The sequence below is a fragment of the Pseudorasbora parva genome, chromosome 7 (genome assembly GCF_024679245.1).
Source record: "Pseudorasbora parva isolate DD20220531a chromosome 7, ASM2467924v1, whole genome shotgun sequence".
Lineage (NCBI taxonomy): Eukaryota > Metazoa > Chordata > Actinopteri > Cypriniformes > Gobionidae > Pseudorasbora > Pseudorasbora parva.
The window spans coordinates 8,954,874-8,975,154 of NC_090178.1; the positions used below are offsets into that span (position 1 = coordinate 8,954,874).

The window sequence follows — 20,281 nt, forward strand, 5'->3', positions numbered from 1 at the left end:
GACAGGGGACCTCAATTTGTGTCCAAATTTTGGCGAGAATTTAGTAGGGGACTACTAGGGGCTACTGTGACACTGTCTTTGGGTTTCCATCCCCAAAGCAATGGTCAGACCGAGCGCACCAACCAGGATCTTGAGAGAGTGTTGCGATGTTTGGTCTCCAAGAATCCTTCCTCTTGGAGTCAACAGATTTCTTGGGTTGAGTACGCACATAACTCGTTACCAGTGTCAGCCACAGGCCTATCTCAGTTCAAGTGTAGTTGAGGTTACCAGCAACCTATTTTTTCCCTGTCTGGAATCCGAGGCCGCTGTCCCCTCCGCTCTTGCATTTGTCCAGAGGTGTCGCCAGACCTGGTGTAGAGCACGCAAAACTCTACTCCAGGTGGAAGAGTGCACCAAGGCCCAAGCCGAACGCCACCGGTCTAAGCCTCCCATCCACGTCATGGGTCAAAAAGTTTAGCTTTCTACTAAGAACATTCCTTTGCGGTCCGTGAGTAATAAATTAGCCACTAACTTTATTGGGCCGTTAACAGTCACCAAGATTATTAGTCTGGTGACTGTCCGCCGTGTTCAATCTGCCTGCCTGCCCAGCTGGTTCCTGATCTTCAGCCTGCCTGTTCTATTGTGTTTCTGAGTATTCTTGTCACGTCACATACAAAGGAAAATGGTGCGAGGACTCATGTGCAGGAGAATGACAATTTATTTTCAAAAAACAAAACATAAACTCAAAACAACAACCCACGAGGGGGAAAAACACATAATAGAATAATATAAATACAAACTTAAACAAACCAACAGAATCACGGGGAGGACGGAAGACGCAGACATTACACAAGGATCCAACCCAGACTGACAAACACAAGGAGCTTATAAGGGGAAGAAATCAAGAGGGAACAGGTGGGAGAAATCAACACTAATCAGATAACAAGGGGGAGGGATCTGACAATGACAGGAGCACATGCAAGACATGACACATGTGCACACAAGACAGGACAGGCATGTGACATTACCCCCTCCTTAAGGAGCGGCTACCAGACGCTCCACTAGGGATGGGAGGAACAGACCAGGGCGGGACGGGAGGGACAGACCAGGGCGGGACGGGAGGGACAGACCAGGGGGGCACGGGAGGGACAGACCAGGGGGGCACGGGAGGGACAGACCAGGGGGGCACGGGAGGGAAAGGGGAAACAGACAAGGAAGGAACAGACAAGGGAGGGGTAAACAAGGGAGGGACAAGGAAAACAAAAAGTTCAGGAGGCCATGGTGGCCCACAAAGTTCGAATGGCCAGGGCGGCCCGCCGAGTTCGGGAGGCCCACCGAGTTCAAGCGGCCGGGGAGGCCCGTAGAGTTCAGGCAGCCAGGGCGGCACGGGTAGAGCAGGGCGCCAGGGAGGCACGGTGAGAGCAGGGCGCCTCAGCGGCACGGGGAGAGCAGGACGCCTCAGGGGCGCAGGGAGAGCAGGACGCCTCAGGGGCGCAGGGAGACCAGGATGCCTCAGGGGCACAGGGAGAGCAGGACGCCTCAGGGGCGCAGGGAGAGCAGGACACCTCAGGAGCGCAGGGAGAGCAGGACGCCTCAGGGGCGCAGGGAGAGCAGGACGCCTCAGGGGCGCAGGGAGAGCAGGACGCCTCAGGGGCGCAGGCAGGGCGTCGGGGAAACTTCTCCAGTCCAGCAGTATCCACCGGCACTGGGACCTCCGGAATACGATCTGCCGGCATTGGGACCACCGGAACCCGATCCGCCGGAACTGGGACCACCGGAACACGATCCGCCGGAACTGGGACCACCGGCACACGATCCACCGGCACAGGGACCACCGGAACACGATCCACTGGCACAGGGACCACCGGAACACGATCCACCGGCACAGGGACCACCGGCACACGATCCGCCGGCACAGGGACCACCGGAACACGATCCGCCGGCACAGGGACCACCGGCACTGGGACCACCGGAACACGATCCGCCGGCACAGGGACCACCGGCACTGGGACCACCGGAACACGATCCACCGGCACAGGGACCACCGGAACACGATCCGCCGGCACAGGGACCACCGGAACACGATCTGCCGGCACAGGGACCACCGGAACACGATCTGCCGGCACAGGGACCACCGGAACACGATCCGCCACCACAGGGACCACCGGAACACGATCCGCCGGAACTGGGACCACCGGAACACGATCCACCGGAACTGGGACCACCGGAACATGATCCACCGGAGTGGTGGATGACACCCTGTGCTTCTCCCAAGCATGCAGGACTGCCACCACAAAGCCTCCCATTACAGCCCTCCAGGCCATGTCTGGACTCGGGTTTCCCTGACTCGGGACCCCCGGAACTGGCACCGAGGGAGACCTTCTCTGCTGAGTCCTTATAGTATGGTTGGATCCTTCTGTCACATCACATACAAAGGAAAATGGTGCGAGGACTCATGTACAGGAGAATGACAATTTATTTTCAAAAAACAAAACAAAACTCAAAACAACAACCCACGAGGGGGAAAAACACATAATAGAATAATATAAATACAAACTTAAACAAACCAACAGAATCACGGGGAGGACGGAAGACGCAGACATTACACAAGGATCCAACCCAGACTGACAAACACAAGGAGCTTATAAGGGGAAGAAATCAAGAGGGAACAGGTGGGAGAAATCAACACTAATCAGATAACAAGGGGGAGGGATCTGACAATGACAGGAGCACATGCAAGACATGACAAAACCCACATGTGCACACAAGACAGGACAGGCATGTGACAATTCCTCTCACTTCTTCCAGTGAACTGTTTGTGTTCATTCTGAACTTGAGTATAATAAATACTTTGATTCTCGCTACTGTATTCTATGTCTCTTTCCACCAGCAGACATAACAATGACTAAATCTGGAAATAAAGCAAAATAACCTCGATCAAGTAAATAATAAATAATAAAATAAGAATTAGTCCTCAGATGCCATGTCCATAATTTATAGCAACAACAAAAAAAAATTAAAGCTGCGAGCAGCGATGACGGGCCCAAGCTGGTGGCACCACCACCCCGGTGGCTTCAGGCAAATTGTGCAAGACAGGCAATATGCATTTAAACAGGAGAGTATTTTAAAATCCCTCAAATATGCCACATTTACCGCAGCAGCTGGTGCCGCTATGACCACAAGCCACGCCCATGATGTAATTTAAATTTACATGAATTCTAATGTAATATGACATAATAGGTAATTTTCAAATATGTGTAAAGTCCAGAAGGCCAGTATTTAATTCATGGTCTTTTTATTTTATTAACACAATTATTAAACTAATTTTATAAAACTATATTGTTAGTGCTCTACAAATGAAGTTGGATTCACCACATTAACTGCAGCAGTTGGTGCTGCTATGACAACGAACCACAACAGTCACATCTATGAGATCAATTAAATTGAATTAATCAATTTCATGTCAGATTATGTCACATCAATTTCAAATGAGCGCAGAATACCGTCCGAATGGTGATATTGTATTATCCTAACACTTCTCTTCATGTGTTTTTGACCTACCTTAGCTATTTACAATCTTATGCAATTAAGCATGCTTTCATTTCAATATTTGTAGCATTCAATAAAAAATGTTAATTACAAAATGACCAATTGGAGCCAAATCACAGAAACTGCAGCAATTATTTTAATATTAGTGTCAGGTAAGAGTAAGATGCGCGTCTAAATTTTATGGAAGTTTATTATAAACATTATTATAAAATTTACTTAGACTGACTGGGTAAACCCAGCCTGATCTGCCAGCGATTTGACTTTGCCCTGCAACACAGTCTGAAAACCCGTACATTCATTTCTACTGCTTCTGTTACACTTTTGCGGGAACAAATCACAGACTAACTTATTCACCTGGCACGCTATTGGCAAATTTAGTAGTCTGTTTAGTTGACTATCCAATTGCATACAGAGTCATTCAAATAATGCTCATTGATCAATCTTAAATTGAGCTTGGTCTGGTGATACCAGACAACTTATAAACTAGAAAATCATGTGAAATTCACTTTTTAAATCAATTTGATTTTTATCAGTAAATAATTAATTTTAAGACATGTGTCTTTTCAAAAACAGCAAATGACCTTCTGTAAAGCCCATGTATAAAACACACACACACACACACACACACACACACACACACACACACACACACACACACACACACACACACACACACACACACACACACACACACACACACAATTTCAAGCATGCTAAGTCTCAAAAACACCCAAAAAGATAATTAAACTGACACTTTGCCATAGCAACAGCATATAAAATATCAGGAATCCATTCGTATGTCTATATCTGTCATGTTTTCACATTATACTGATGAAGTTTGAAGTAAATCGGGTGAAAGTAAGACAGTGATTCAAAAATTTTTTAAAAAGTGGCACATCCTGCTGCCAGTTGGTGGCGCTATAACTTTGACTGAATATTGGCATGTTTATGTCTTCAGGCCAGGACTCTTGTCAAACATGTGAAGTTTGAGGCAGATCGGACATTGTATGCCTGAGGTACAACAACTTCCTGTGTCATGGCGAAACATCAACATTTGTGAGGCCGCCACAGACACAACCTGCAGGGAAAACTCAAGATCTTCCCAATTTAACACCACAAAGGCCTTTAGATTAGACTGTGCTAATACGATGTTGATATGATTCAATCTCTAGGAGGAGTTTGTTAAAGTACAACGTCTGGCAATGGCAAAAACTGCACCAATTTACCAAAGAAAATTCAAAATATCTCAGTTCCTGTTGGTTTTTCAGATTTGGCGCCTTGGGTCTTTTTTGTAGGTATTGGGCTGTTGAATGCGTCTACCGAATTTTCATACTCATACTTGAAACGTAGCACGAATGACGCTTAATTTAAATTTTGTAGGTGGCGCTATCGAACCATTTTGCCACACCTAATTCTGAAACCCATATCAGATGTATGTTTTCACCACTTCTGATGCGTGTGCAAAGTTTCATGAGTTTTCATGCGTGTTTAGGTCCTCAAAAATGTAATTCATTTGGGAAAAGAAAAATGATGGTTTGAGCAATTACAGTGAGGTCCTCACACCTTAAGCCCTAAATATCTGAGTTCCTGTTCGTCGGAGCTAATGACTGTAAATTAGAAAGTTGTTTGGCTCAAAGAGAACAATACATATACAGAGTTTGGTGACTGAAGATAAAACTAACCCCCCCACTTTTGACAAAAGATTGCATTACTTTTGTCAAAAGATGGCGCTACTGAGCTCCTCCACCATGCCCGTTTTTAAGTCTTTGCCCATATCTACTGGACAGCATGTCTGATGTGTGTGTTGAGTTTCATGTAATTTGAAGCATTTTAAGAGTCTCAAAAGCAGCGAAAAAGAATGTTATAGTTTGATGTGTTGCCGTGGCAACAGTATATACAATATCAGGAAGTGCTTACCAGCTTTATATCTGCTATGTTTTGACATTATACTGATGAAGTTTGAAGTAAATCGGGTAAAAATAAGATGGTGATTTCAAAGCATTTTGAAAGTGACACACTTCCTGCTGCCAGTTGGTGGCGCTATAACTTTGACTCACAGAAGTCATATCCATGTGATCGTCCTCTTACAACGAACACACAGCTGAAGTTTAATCAAAATGAATTAATGAATGCAGAAGTTATAACACACTTCCTGTTTCCCTTTTCTCGCCATAAATTCTTCTCTTCGCCACGGCCAAACCATTTGAGATATCAAAAAGTTGCTCGCAATTTAGCATCCTCAGTGTCTTGACTTCATGCTGACCGAGTTTGGTGCTGATCGGGTGAATCGTCTAGGAGGAGTATCGCAAATTCCACAGCATGCGTTTTCCGAACAACCCATAACAGCTCACTTCCTGTTGGGCTGACACATAACTTAGAGCACGAAAGTTGTTCGGCCCAATGAGATCTATATGTGTACCGAGTTTCATATATGTACGTGCAAGTGTGTTTGATTTATAGACCATGTTTTCAGACCCCACTTTAGGGGGCGCTGTCGAGCCCCCCTGCCACGCCCGGGTACCAGCATTGGTCCGGCCCTGATGGCCACAGATTCCGATGTGTGTGCAAAGTTTCAAGAGTTTGTGTAAGTCTGAAGAAGCGAGTTTAGGTATATTGGTGCAGAGCCAGATTTGAGACAATATGGTTTCGGGAAACAGTCGTGACTAGTATAGCTAGTCTAGTTTCTACAAATATGCATCGTACCATGGTAATTAAACAGTGAGTTACATAGTTGTTTGGGAAACACACCCCACATTGGGCGCTCAAACATTGGGCGGGCCAGGGACCTCAGGCAGAGTGCTGACAGGGCCAGCGCCATGGCATGTTGATAGTATCCCCAATTCGATGGTCAGTTCTGACAAACGTCAAACATGACCGACTGAAAGGAAATCATCTCGGTCACGTATGTAACCCTCATTCCCTGAAGAAGAAAACGGAGACGTACTTCCCGTCGTCACAGGTGCTTTGCTTCCATTGAAGGACCGAGTCACTAGCTCAGCTCAGAAAAGCAAAGATACAATATTCCACTTCCTTATTTATACCTGTGCTGTGTGAACCGCATGCCAATGTTCACTGGCTTGTTTTTAAAGCTTGGATTAGGAAGGACTTTTTAAAATATAACTGATATTATTAGTCTAAAAGAAGAATTGTTTCTACACCAGATTTTGTTTTAGTGCAGAGAGGATTGTGAGTGTAACTGTTACTGCCATAGTGTTGCCTCTGCAGTTACTTGTAGATGTATGTGTGGTCAAAGTAGGGAAAAAAATAGGCCGTTTCAGTTCTTTACCACATCCCATTGGCATTCAGATGGTTCAGCATAAAAGGCTAAGGTACTGAGAAAAGACTCACAATATTTGATCAGCAAAGCATAGAGCCATATCTAAATAAGAAAGGCGATCAGTAATGGACCTGGCTTCATCTCCATATCCTCAGGGTGGAAATGCTGGAAATCTTTATGCAGTCCACCCCAACAGCGTCCAGCTTAATGCCCAGCTCCTGAATCACCACAATGAGCCTGTGGTCATTGTTCAACCCCCTGTGTACCAGACCCACGCTCCACAGGCTGACCCTGTGCCGGATTACATGTGTTACTCCAAATTTACCACGCTGTGCTGCTGCATCTGTCTGGGAGTTGCTGCTGTTTATTACTCTAAGGCTGTAAGTATTCATTTAGTTACCCATGAATGTATATGTTTTATATTTTTTCTTCTTTTTTTTGCACATGTATTTTTCATATTATGCAAACATATTATGCAAAATTCAAATAAGATGCATTCATACTACCGTTCAAGAAGTTCAAGAAGTCTTGAATGCAATTTTTTTCAATATCATCAGTATTACAATAATTATTTCTGAATTCTGTACAGTTTTTCTCAATCGCTTTGGCTAAATTTTTCAATAAGACTTTTTTTTCTCAATTTTCACAATTTTTTTGTTTTTAACAAGAGTTCAGATCTCTTCAGATCAGATCAGACTTTCTTATTTGTGCAAATTTCATTTGTTTTGGCACATCTGTGCAAAAGAGTTAGTACAATTGTACAGTTTGCAAAATAATTAAATGCACATGTTGAGTTGATTCTCAAAAAAACAGTCAAACTCTTTACAACTTATAAACATTATTTCATTGTGTAAGCCATTACATGCAAAATTATCCATTCAGTTATGAAATCCATTAGACATGTATTCTAAATATTCATGACATGGAATTTTTACACACGCCCACATTGTGTTTCCATGTTTTATTGGGACTTTCCTTAGTTGTAATGGTTTTTATCCCCCTACACTATCCCTACCCATAAACCTGCCCATCACAGGAAACATTCTGCATTTTTACATTTGCAAGTAACATCAATTCGTATGATTTATAAGATGTTTTCCTCATGGGGTCCAAAAAATGTCCCCACAAGGACAAGGATTTCAGATATTGCCATCTTTGTGGGGACATTTTGACCAATTGAACTTACAGTTTAAAGTAAGTTTAGACGAAAAATGCACCAAAGTGATTGAGTAAAAATGTAAAGAATAGCAAGAATATTAAAGACACGACTGTGTGATATTGATGTGGGTCTTTATGCAGCTTAATTTGCCAAAACAAATTTCCCTTAAAAGGGAAAAATAAAGTATAACCAATATAAAACAAGTGTTTGGCTAATATGACATCTAAAAAACAGATGGTCTTCTTGATTAGTTTTAGATGGGCAGTGCTGGTCTCTTACTGGCACACACTGCTTAACCGCAGAGTCAGTAAAATAGAATTCTCCAGAAGCGGTTTCTCTGTCTCTAAATAAGCACTCTTGTTCACAGCATGTGGTTTATGTTTACAGGCCTGATTTTGCAGTAAAATTATTTTACCTTGTACAATGAGTGGTTGACATTTGTGATTTTTACCTTTACTTTCACAGACTCGCAGAGCTAACGGTGCTGGACAGAGGGCAGAAGCAGCGAGCAACTCTCAAACTGCACTCATCCTGAACCACGTCGCTGTTGTTGTGGGCTCCATCATACTTATATTATATTTGCTCAACCTATTTTACTTTGATAGAAAACTTTTTAGTTTCTAAAGTTACACCCAATACTTTTTTGGTAAATTTTCCTATTATAGTGTGATTTGTTTTTGTTCTGTTTGCAGATCTGGATAGTTTTATCACAACATAAGGCATATTAAACTGTATATGCTTTTTAAATTACAATAATTTGCTTTTAATAAAACATACAATGAAAGTTTAAAATGAAATGTGTTATAAAGTTCAATGATGTATTTCATTTTTAATTGTTAAAAATAAATTAGTCAGAATTTCCATCGATATGCTCCATTATCTCTGTGCTGTGTGTTTGTGTGGCGTTTACGATGATGTCACGGCAGCAAAGGTGGCACAACTATAATCCCAACCACTTTGAAGTGGTAGGCCTACTAAAATTGAAAAGCAAACAGGGCCAAAGTAAAGCTAGCAGAGCAGTGCTTTGCTGTGCTGAGTTGTACCACTTAAAAGTGACATACAAATGCATGTTTGAGCTGTTTTAAATGAAAGCAACTTCACTGGCATATCTTTAAATATGCAAGTGCCATTGTTTTGTCTAAAGATTCACACCGGTAATGTTTTATCCCTAAGACATTTAATGATTAAATTATGCGAACAGAGTTAAATCCAGCTACAGCAGCTCTAAAAGAAAAGGTGTTACCCATTATGGAGTTTCAACTAAATAAAAGTAGACAGTTTATAATTATGTCTTGAACGTATCTGTATAGCTAAAAATGACAGAGTATTGTGAATTGTTTCGGCTGTCTTAAAGGAAGAAGGAAAAAATGAGAAAACGTTGGCGCCTTTATCGGCCATGGGTTAAAGAAAACATAGCCTAACTACAAAACTAAATAGGCTACGTTTAGGCCTAAACATTAGCCTGTAATATTATTATTTTAATTTATATGTTGATTATGATAAGTGAGCAGCATGAGTAAGAATCGCAGCCTATGTTTGAGACCTGGGGAGTCACATGATTTTGATCACTTCGAGTTTTATTTTCTAGAAAGACTTTCTTAAAAAAATTATTTAGTTTTGTATAAATTATATTTTTATTTTGATCGATGTTTCATCAATTAATTGCCTGTATATCAAATAAGAAGCAAACTAAGATCGTCTGGAATGGATTGACGTGCGTAACTGGCCTGTTTCCTCTGCCTTTGAGTAAGGCTGATAGGCTAGCTCTTTCTGTTTTAATACATTTCTTGTCTTAATTACAGTATATATAGCCTATAGTCCTTATTAGGAGAAAATATATGTCATTTCAACTACATTATATATTGTTATTACGACACAATTGAGTGGAAAATATAATATATAGGCCCTATGTTGCAGCAATGCGTCACCGCAACAGGTGACATGTAAATGTGAGGGGAAAAAAAAGGTTTCCATTGCAGTTTTGCAAAAATGTCCTTTTTCGAATTGAGAGACCATCTCATGAGAGCGTAAAAACTTTTTTGCGATATATGGGAGTTTTTGCGAAATTGCTGCGTTTCCATTGGGCGTATTTTCAATTCGCAATTTCAATTTGCGCAATTTGAAGGGTAATGGAAACGCGGCTAGTGACTGACGAATGGGGTTTTCGCTTAGAAGCCAATCATCTTCAAGATTTTAGAAAACACCCAATGGCAGTGCCAATTCCATGGGCATGCGAGATTTGCATGCGTAACTCCGCCTACCCACATGGGTATATAAGGAAGTGGCTGGCATGATCGCATTATGTTTACCTGCTGAGGAGCCAAGATTGAACTCTCTGTCGTTCTAGTGGTACAGCGGACCGAGACCGAGACGTTCCCTTTCATTCAGCCACTCCGAGTAACGTCAGTGACTGACAAATGGGGTTCCCAATTTAATCACGCCACTCGGCTCAATTTAAGGACTCCCACTTATCCGAGGTATCCAAGGTACACCGGTAAGCATACTCCAGGTGGAGATATGCGCAAAAATGCCTACAGGTAGGGAGGACTTAGGGAATACACATATGACCCGCTAAGGCCTGCATATGGAAGATCACTGAGGTACCAGCCGCAAGTAGAATTTTAACCCCAGGGGGCGGCAAACTAGCCAAGGGAAGACACCCGCTCATGGAGGCACATGTGGGGGTCGCCCGGTGGGGGAACCATGCACACGGAGGCACCTGGCCGGACACGAGTGTCTGGGCGAGATAGGGCAGACTTACTAGTGTCGGCGTCGACAGTACTGGAGGAGCTCAGGACTTTCAGGGAAGCTCACCTGAGAAGAATATTGCACGTATCCAGTCTGTGGAGTGGAATGGCGAGCAAGTGTCTTATATGACGCTATCTGACGCTAGATAATGTCTTATCTGAGCCTGGTCCATTACCGGCCACTTGTAGAGGCGAGTACATAGTCGGACACTGGCTCCACTCGGAGATTATAGAATCTGGCGAATGTGTTTGGTGTCACCCAGCCTGCAGCTCTGCAGATGTCTGTTAGCGGAGAGCCATGTGCCAAAGCCCAAAAGGAGGCCACACTCTGGGCGAAGTGTGCCCTTACCCCAAGGGGACATGGAAGCCCCTGCTGTTGGTGTGCCAAAACAATGGTGTCCACTATCCAGTCAGACAACCTCTGCTTTGAGAGAGCCTTTCCCTTCAGCTTCCCACCATAACAGACAAAGAGCATGTCTGAGGTCCTGAAACACAGAAAAACGCATTCTGTCTACGTAAACGCGAAGGGCACGTACTGGACAGAGCAGTGCCAAGGCTGGGTCTGCCTCGTCCAAAGGGAGCGCTTGCAGGTTCACCAGCTGGTCTCTGAACGGAGTGATGGGAACCTTGGGCACATATCCGGGCAGGGGTCTCAGGATCACGTGAGAAATGCTCTGCCCGAACTCCAGGCACGCTTTGTCAACCAAAAATGCCTGCAAGTCCACCACCCTCTGGATGGAGGCCAAAGCAATCAGAAGCGCTGTCTTCATTGACAAGAACTTAAGATCAGCTGACTGCAATGGCTCAATGGGAGGCTTTTGCAGAGCATCTAAGACTACTGCAAGGTAGACTCTGCCCTAGCGGAAGTTATGGTAGCTACCACCGCAGGTGGCAGCGTATTCAAACCTGCCGCGTCCCATCCAGGAGCCACACGTGGAGGTTCCAAAGATCGGGACGTGCCCCGTCTCTGAGATAGTTACTTCCTCAGAGGAATTAGCCAGGGAGGGGCTTTCGCAAGAAGTAAGAGTTCTGGGAACCAGGTCCGGCCATGACAATATGGGGCGACCAGAAGGACCTGCTCCTTGTCCTCCCTGATCTTGCACAAAAGCTGTGGGAGAAGGCATCCGTGCCGAGTGTGCCCTTGGTCAGGGAATAGTACAGGCTGCAGTGGGACGAGTCGTGAAAGGCAAACAGATCTACCTGTGCATCGCTGAACTGATCCCAAATCAGCTGGACCGTCTCGGGATGGAGTCTCCATTCTCCAGGGAGGTGCCGAACTCACGACAGCTAGTCGGCTGCCCGGATCAGTTCTCCCGGGATATGGACAGCACGAAGGGACCTCAGATGCTTCTGACTCCATAAAACGAGATGGCGGGCAAGTTGAGACATACAGCGGGCAGCAGGAGCGTAGACCCCCTGGTGGTTGATGTACGCTAATATGGCCGTGTTGTCCGTCCTGACTAGTACATGTTGACCCTTCAGCAGCGCTCGGAAGCGGTGCAGGGCGAATCGTACTGCCAGCAACTTAAGGCAATTGACATGCAGGAGGCGCTGGAGTCCTGTCCAGGAGCCCGCGGCACATGTCCATTGCACATGGCACCCCAGCCTGTGGCGGAGGCATCTGTTGATACAACAACATGCCGGGAAACTCATTCTAAGGGCACACCGGCCCGTAGATAACTGACAACTCGTCAGCTGTGCGTACATGGCGACCGAGTCAATCTCCATACCGAGAAGAGAGATCCTCTGCACTGGGCAGAGTCTGCTCTTCTCCCAGTTGCCCTGAAGGCCCAGACAGGCTAGATGCTGGAGAACAAGATCTTTGTGTTCGCACACCTGGTCCCGAGAGTGACCCAGTATGAGCCAGTCATTGAGATAGTTCAGGATGCGAACCCCTTGCTGTCTGAGCGGCGCAAGGGCTGCCTCGACTATCTTGGTAAAGACCCAAGGGGACAGAGATAGCCCGAATGGAAGGACCGCATACTGATATGCCCGCCCCTCGAACGTAAACCACAGGAACGGACTGTGTCTTGGTAGGATGGACACATGAAAGTACGCGTCCTTCAGGTCAATCGCTGAAAATCAGTCGGCTGGATGAACGCATTCGAACATCTGTTCGAATAACAACTGTTAACATCACGAACGGAAGCCTGTGAAGGGATCGGTTCAGGATGCGCAGGTCCAGGATTGACCATAACCCACCGGTTTTCTTGGGTACAATGAAGTAGGGGCTGTAAAACCCTGACTCCATCTCGGCTGGAGGGACAGGCTCGATCGCACCCTTCGCCAGTAGGGTGGCGATCTCCGCACGCATGACAGGGGCATTGGGCCCCACCATGGTATAGCGGACTCCCTGGAAGCGGGGAGGAGCCTGCGCAAACTGAATCGCATAGCCGAGCCTGATAGTCTTTGCGACCCAGCGGACAGCCCTGGAAAATGAAGCCAGGTTTCCAGGAACTGCACCAGCAGGGTCATTCGGATCACAGACGTACCCTGGGTGGGGCAGCGAGGCAGCATTACCGACCCGGACATGGGAGGTGTAGCGTCCCGGTGTGGGGGAGTGGTTGACGGCCGTGTACTGACAGAGGAGACCAGGGAAGGATGCACGTTCCACAGGGGTCTGCTCTGAGAGGAGGCTGGCGACAGAGAGGGACGAGAGTGGCGGGACCCGAGGGTGGCGTGCACTGTCATCACCGGTCTCTGGTGAACCGTGGGCCAGCAGCTGAACAAAAGATTCTCCCCGGGAGGGCCGGGGGAAGGAGCGGTCCTGCTACCGTCTCCCTGAAAGAACTGCCCATCCCTGAGCTGTTCACGTCAGGAGTGCCGCTTAGCCTGCCGTTTCTTCGCGGGCAGCGGGGCTGGAGCGGACTGGGGCTCCTTCCTGCGGTTTCCTTGGCACGCCCGAGTGGAGGCTGCTGCTGGGGCTGCACACAAGGGGTGGGAACCGATGGAGGGTACCCTTGGCGGTGAGCAGACTGAGACTGCGCGGGCGGCTGGGTGGATATGCTTAGTATAAATGCTTAGTATATGCTTAGCCTCAGTCTGATTCTGGGCGGCCAAGAACTGTTGGCCGCAGTCCTCGGCCTCGCCACTGAAAAGGTTTGAGGAGGTGGGCTCACTCAGCCTTCCCACATCGACCAGGTAAAGCCAGTTGTCTTTCCCGGACCACAGCTGTGGACATCTCCTGACCCCTACACCCCTACGTGTGGTCCCCTACACTGCCCGGGGGGCGGGATCGGTGGTGGCACGCAGCTCGTAAGCCCTGGATCAGTTCTGTCCTCGTGCATACGCATCGGGGCGGCGGCTTACCCAGTAGCACTGATGGACTACACCACCGGAGTAGACGAGCCGACAGGCTTGGGAGGGGGCTTAGGATAGCCTCACCACGTCAGGTCAAAGCACTCCGTGGACACCGTAGTGCGCAACAGAGCATTCGACTGAGGGAGAGGGACCCCAGTGTACCCTTAGGCCACGAACCCATCGAGGGCAGAGAAGGCGGAGGAGGCCACAGAAGTCATGGGAAGACACAAGGATCTTCCAGACCGCGTGCGCTCCTCATGCATCTCGGGAGCAAAGTGGCATTGGGGGTGGGGCCCAGCAGCTGTCAGGAGCCGCCCCAAAAACCAATCGCCCAACTGCGAGCACTCGTAATAGGGCAGAGTTCCACGGAGTTCCACACCAGCCCGAGACCCGCGGCTGCCCGAGATAGCATGGCTGTCAACTCTAGGTCAGATCCAACAGTGCTAACACACCCAGAGGCGGAGCATAGCTGAATCGTCATCCCCAAAGGACTCTAGCCCACCTTGAGATGTGGTAATCGAATTCTCGCTGCTATCTGGAGTGTGAACGAAACAAACAGGGCGTCAGCAGATGGTCCTGCCGCTTCAGTCCAAAACTCGCGGGAAGCGATTTGCGAGAGTGCGGATGTGGCCCGAGGAATGATCGTCAGGGTTCTTAATACCACAGCACCACCCTCAGGTCACCCTGGCCACCAGTCAAAGTACCACCTCTCTCAGAGATGGTAGATCGGGGTGTGGCAGAGGGGACTCTCTCTCTTTACAGAGATCATTTAATCTCAACCACAACATTGTGATGGTCATGTTCCTGCAGAGGGAACACAGCAAATCCACAAACACTATCCGAACGTGCTGAAGCCCAAACACATCGAGCAGTGAATGCGCCCAAAGTCAGCAACGGATATCGATCGCACCCAGAAGTGCGTGGGCAAACCGTCTTGAAAAAGACGTGTCACATGCAAGCTCTTTTGTGAGAGGAAAGCTCTGCAGAGTGCCGAAGCGCCAAGGGAAAACACACACACAGCTGTAGCAAATCCCTGCACAGATCTGCAGGCAGGCAATGTGAGATCGCTGGAACGCGCCATTACACCAACACCCTGGAGAACCACTCGTCTTGAAGACTGAAGAGAGGAATTCAGAATTCAGGCTTGCAGGAGTGAAGAGATGCTCTTGGCTCCAAAGCAGAAACATAATGTGATCATGCCAGATACTTCCTTATATACCCATGTGGGTAGGCGGAGTTACACATTCAAATATCGCATGCCCATGGCATTGGCACTGCCATTGGGTGTTTTCTAAGATCTTGATGATGATTGGTTTCTAAAGCTTTATCTACCGAGCTGACACCAGTCACTTTAATTTAAAGGGAAAATTCACCCATATATGATTTTTGTTTTGTTTTGTTTTTCACAATGATCACATTTTCATGTTTGGGTGAACTTATCCTTTAAATGCTATACATGGACAAGACTTTGTTGAATGAAAAAAGAGAGATCATAGTCAATATGTCTAAACAAGAAAAATATATTTACAATGTGTTTGTGTGTGTTGTTGTGTGTGTGTGTGTTGTGTGTGTGTGTGTTGTTGTGTGTGTTGTGTTGTGTTGTGTTGTGTGTGTGTGTGTGTGTGTGTGTGTGTGTGTTCATATATGTACAAAAATGTCATTCAAAGACTTACATGACATTTAAAACTATAAAAAAGGTCCCTCGCTTCCTCATACCTACCATTACTGAGCAGATGCTTGCCACAATTTAAACAAGCATATTTTGTTCCCACAAATGTTGTGATGTTTTGTTATTGAGAAAGAGATGTGTTATATACAATGTCCCAATTTCACTATTTCTTTTGCATGTCTTTGAATTTTCCTCTATATATTGACAATCATGTGAAACTAATAGTGCACTTTTGTTGCAAACACCAAATAATTTTGATGATTCATAAAAAAGATAATACAATAGATAGATGATCAACTTTAGACAAAGGGAAGAAACCATTGCAGGACCTAACATGCAGTTTAATAATTTTTATTAATAATAATATATATTTAAATAAAAAAAAAATTAAACCCAAATAACCCCCAAAGACTTATCAAGCTGCACTTATAATCTTAAATTTTGCGATCGTTATAAAAGATTTACAAATATTGCACCTGCAGTCAATACGGTGTGTATGTGTAACTTCCTGTGTAGATGAGGAAACTGACGCATGTTGTATTCTTGTCTCTCCTCCTACAATCCGCCTACCATACGATTTCAGTAAATCCTCATGTGACCATAAGAAGACAAAGTCCGTGACAGAGTAAACAGAGGTGTGCCAGCGCTCTGTGAAGTACAAAGGAAATAAGACAGTGCAAGTTTACTAAACAGAACAATGGAGCCTCAAGAAAACTGGAATGCATCTGATAAATCCAAGTTGTTCCAGCCTGAGCCACCACCATACCAGGGCCATTCTGGATACCCTCCTCCAGGGAGCTTTCAGAGCACCTCTGGGTATCAAGGCCAGCAATACGGAACTTCTGGACCATACAGCCAAGGGCCATATCCAGGACATCCTGCTGTCACTGTGCAGCCAGCAGTTTATTTGATCAACGCTCCACTGGCTTATCCACTGCCAGATTACCTGTGCTATTCCATCTTTACCCTGTTGTGCTGCTGTTTTCCTCTGGGCATTGTTGCTCTTATTTACTCTTGCAATGTAAGTATTAGTACACGTATACCTTTCTTAACCCTGAGCACTTAATTGCATAGAACTGTAGCTTTTACTATTACTTTGTCTGCTTTCACTTTTTATGGGTGAAGGTAAAGTTCACCCATAATTGATTTTTTAACATTGGTCACATTTTTATTTGTACATGAACTTCCCCTTTTAAGGCTACATGGACAAGACTTTGTTGAATTTAAAAAGAGAGATCATAGTCAATAAGTCTAAATAACAAGAAACATAATATACAATGTTTTTTTGTGTTCGAATATGTAAAAAAAAAAAAAAAAAAAAAAAAAAATATTATAAGACATAAAAGTTCACTCATGTAGCTTCCTCATTTCTGACATTACTGAGCAGATACGTGTCTCAGTTTAAACAAACATATTTTGTTCCCATAAATGATGTGGCGTTTTGGTAGTGAGAAAGAGATGTGGTATGCAACATCCCAGTTTCACTATTTATAGTGCACATCTGTGAATTTTCCCTAAAGTGCTCTTTTGTTGATCTGCAACAACAAAATTTTGTAACAAAATACAAAATGTATTTTATTCGTACATTACAAATTAAAGACACCCAAATAATTTTCATGATTCATAAAAAGTAAATACAATAAATGATCCTTTGGATAAAGGAAATTAAACCATTACAGGATCAAAAATGCAAATTTATGATTGTCGTATTTGAAACTGGTTCTGGGTTTCCAACACAAAAAGTCACATTAGTAACATAATACACTCTAAAAAATAATTCAGTGGCTTAGTAAATATCACAGTAATAATTAACTTTATTAACTTAATAAAATCTCTCAATATCATTTACTTGATGGTTTTAGTTAAACATACCAAAATAATTGACTAAAAATCCAACAGTTAATTTTGTCTAAAATTTATAGTTATATTTAAGTTTTTTTCACTAAAATAATTTAGTATTCAAATAACCAATTCTTTATTTTAAATATACTTAATACATTTGCGAAATTTATTTCAAAATATTTGAGAATGGAGAATTAAACCGATCTGTTTCAAGAACCACAAATATTACTTAATTAAAATCAAGATTATTAATATTTAACACACACTGAAGAAATTGAGTAAATTTACTCGATTAAAACAATGCACCCCTCCCCCACCCTCTGACGTGACGACAGCTCGACGGTTGAGTGAGTGCGGATATTTGAATTCTCCTCAGTCACCAGAGCAGTTTCTTCTTCTCAGCGTCGCAGAATTGGGGCATTTCCTCTGTGAAATTCAGGTTTGTATGTTTTTTTTTTAAATCTATATAATCATTACTGTGCTAAAAGGCATTTTATTTAATTCAAAACAACATACAGGGACAGTGTGAGTCACCTTAAGTTAACGTGTGGCGTTGGTCTTTGAAACGCCTGCTGTGTTGCTCAAAACACACAACTTTATTCGTAAAGATAATGAATATAATGAATTTGGATGATAAAATATTATTAAAACTGGGCACTGTTTGTTTATTGTCAGGTTATGGAGTCTGGCGCCTCGCAGCATCTTTCAGCTACAAATGAAACGCAGGACAGCGGTCTCAAGTTCAAAGTCCACCCGCAGACCGCTAACGTTAGTCCATCTCAGGCTCGAGAAACAGTGCTGATACGGTGGAAATGGGATAACAGACCGGTTGATTACACTTGAATTACTTTTAAATGTTTAATTTTACTTCTAAAATGTTTGTTACATGAGTTTAAATGTTGTAAAATAACTGTTATTCTTTACATGTCAAAACAGTCATATGCTGTAACGTTATTGCTGTAAGTTACTCGTTGACAATAAAGGCCATGTCATGTATAAGTGTGTTTGTGTGGACTGTGGAGTATTTTACAAAGGTTTAGAGGAAATTAAAGTTATACTATACAAGTTAGTAATACTCATAAATAAAAACAGTTCATATTAGTCATAAATATTGGTTTTTAAAATGCTTTTTACCCAATTTTTTCTACTCAATTGAATTTGTTAATGTAACAAATGCAGTTACTCAGATCTACTTAATTTTTTTACTTACATTTACTCAGTTCATATGGTGTCTATAATTGATTTCACTGCTTTAAAATTTACTCAATTTATTTAGTGTAAAAATGTTTCACCAAAAAAATTGAGTAAATCATAGTATTAGTTTTTAGAGTGTAGCTGGTGTGAAAGTCTTTTAAAAAGTATCTGTTTGAACATCTGTGTTTCCACATCTCGATTCATGAGCATGTGAAACTGTTATTATTGACACGTCACTGCTTTGCTACAATGTTAACCACTTAAGCACTCTTGCTTAGAGAAAACTCAGAATGGGTCATTCTGAAAAACATAAGTAGCAACTGACATTATGTTTCATATTTATTTTCACAGACTCGGAATGCCAACATGTCTGGACAACAACAAATAGCAGAGAAAAACTCCAAAATGGCGCTCACTGTTAACCATGTGGCTCTTGGTATTGGCCTTGCCCTCCTCGTGTTGTACATTGTCCTTGCGGTGGTTAACAATGATCATCATCAAAAAAGACCATAATTGTTATAGATATCATAGCTGGACACCTGAGGGCTTTCCAAAAATAACATCATATAATGCCACAAGTATAATTTTATAACCACATCGTGATGATTTTTAGACTATAAACTAATGTGTAGTTTCGTATGATTGACTATGTTTGATCAGTCTGGCTCATCTCTAATGTAAAATTATTCATGTAACTAAAACATGATTTAAAGTTGATTATCTTATAATCACAAAAAATGTCAAAATAGACATATTGATGTTTGTTTGTCTTCCTGTCTTTTGATTTTATTTAATTAAAACTTTAAATGACTAAAAACCAGTGCTCTTTTCTTTTTTATAGCCATTAATGTTGTTGTCATTTAGATTCCTAAATGAATCACTCTTATGAACAATCTCTGATTAGTCAATCTAAAACAAATACTGAATTTATCTAGCTGATTCACTTAAAGGTGGGGTAAGTGCTTTTCTGGTAACCGTTGTTGATATTTCAAATCACCAAAACAAACACGCCCCTACCCCCAAAAGGGCTCCGCCCCACACATACGTAACCCAGGCAACGACTATGGCAGAATCTGTGTGTTACAGATCGAATATTCAATGAAAAAGTCACCCCTTCTATCACAAAATACAAACTCGATAGTACACGGGCATGACAGTCCAACTAATGAACATTACAATTATGACTAGATTAGAGTTATAGCGATCACAAAAACACAAACAGTTCTCATGAACAACTCAAAAGTACACGAGCCGACAGTCCAGCTAACGACATATTATAATTATAACAAGATTAGAGTTATAGCGATCACAAAAACACAAACCATTCTCATGAAGAACTCGATAGTACACTCGCACGACAGTCCAACTAACGACATATTACAATTATGACCGGATAAGTTTTATATAGATCATGAAAAGAGGAAACAAACATATATTAGGAGTATAGTATCTTACTTGTCGGACACATTTTGTGAGGTGACTCTTGAAAAAGTGAGGAGATTTAGATGCTCCATATGAAATGAACTGGTCTTTATCATCGCTGAAGTGAGTGGCAATACGACCGC

General features: G+C 43.6%; 1 protein-coding gene across 1 annotated transcript; it reads left to right on the forward strand.

Moving 5' to 3' along the window:
• The first annotated feature begins 16,281 nt into the window (after positions 1 to 16,281).
• On the forward strand, positions 16,282 to 19,533 carry LOC137082665 (interferon-induced transmembrane protein 1-like). The gene is made up of 2 exons (XM_067447997.1): positions 16,282 to 16,701; positions 19,068 to 19,533. Exons 1-2 carry the CDS (start codon positions 16,378 to 16,380, stop codon positions 19,227 to 19,229), a joined length of 486 nt encoding a protein of 161 aa, XP_067304098.1. The 5' UTR covers positions 16,282 to 16,377; the 3' UTR covers positions 19,230 to 19,533.
• Positions 19,534 to 20,281: the final 748 nt, after the last annotated feature.

What these genes read in the sequence shown, in the direction of transcription:
- LOC137082665 (XM_067447997.1), top strand. Translation starts at nt 16,378, where the DNA reads ATGGAGCCTCAAGAAAACTGGAATGCATCTGATAAATCCAAGTTGTTC. An exon ending in CTCTTATTTACTCTTGCAAT is followed by an intron (nt 16,702 to 19,067) that starts GTAAGTATTAGT and finishes TTATTTTCACAG; the next exon opens with ACTCGGAATGCCAACATGTC.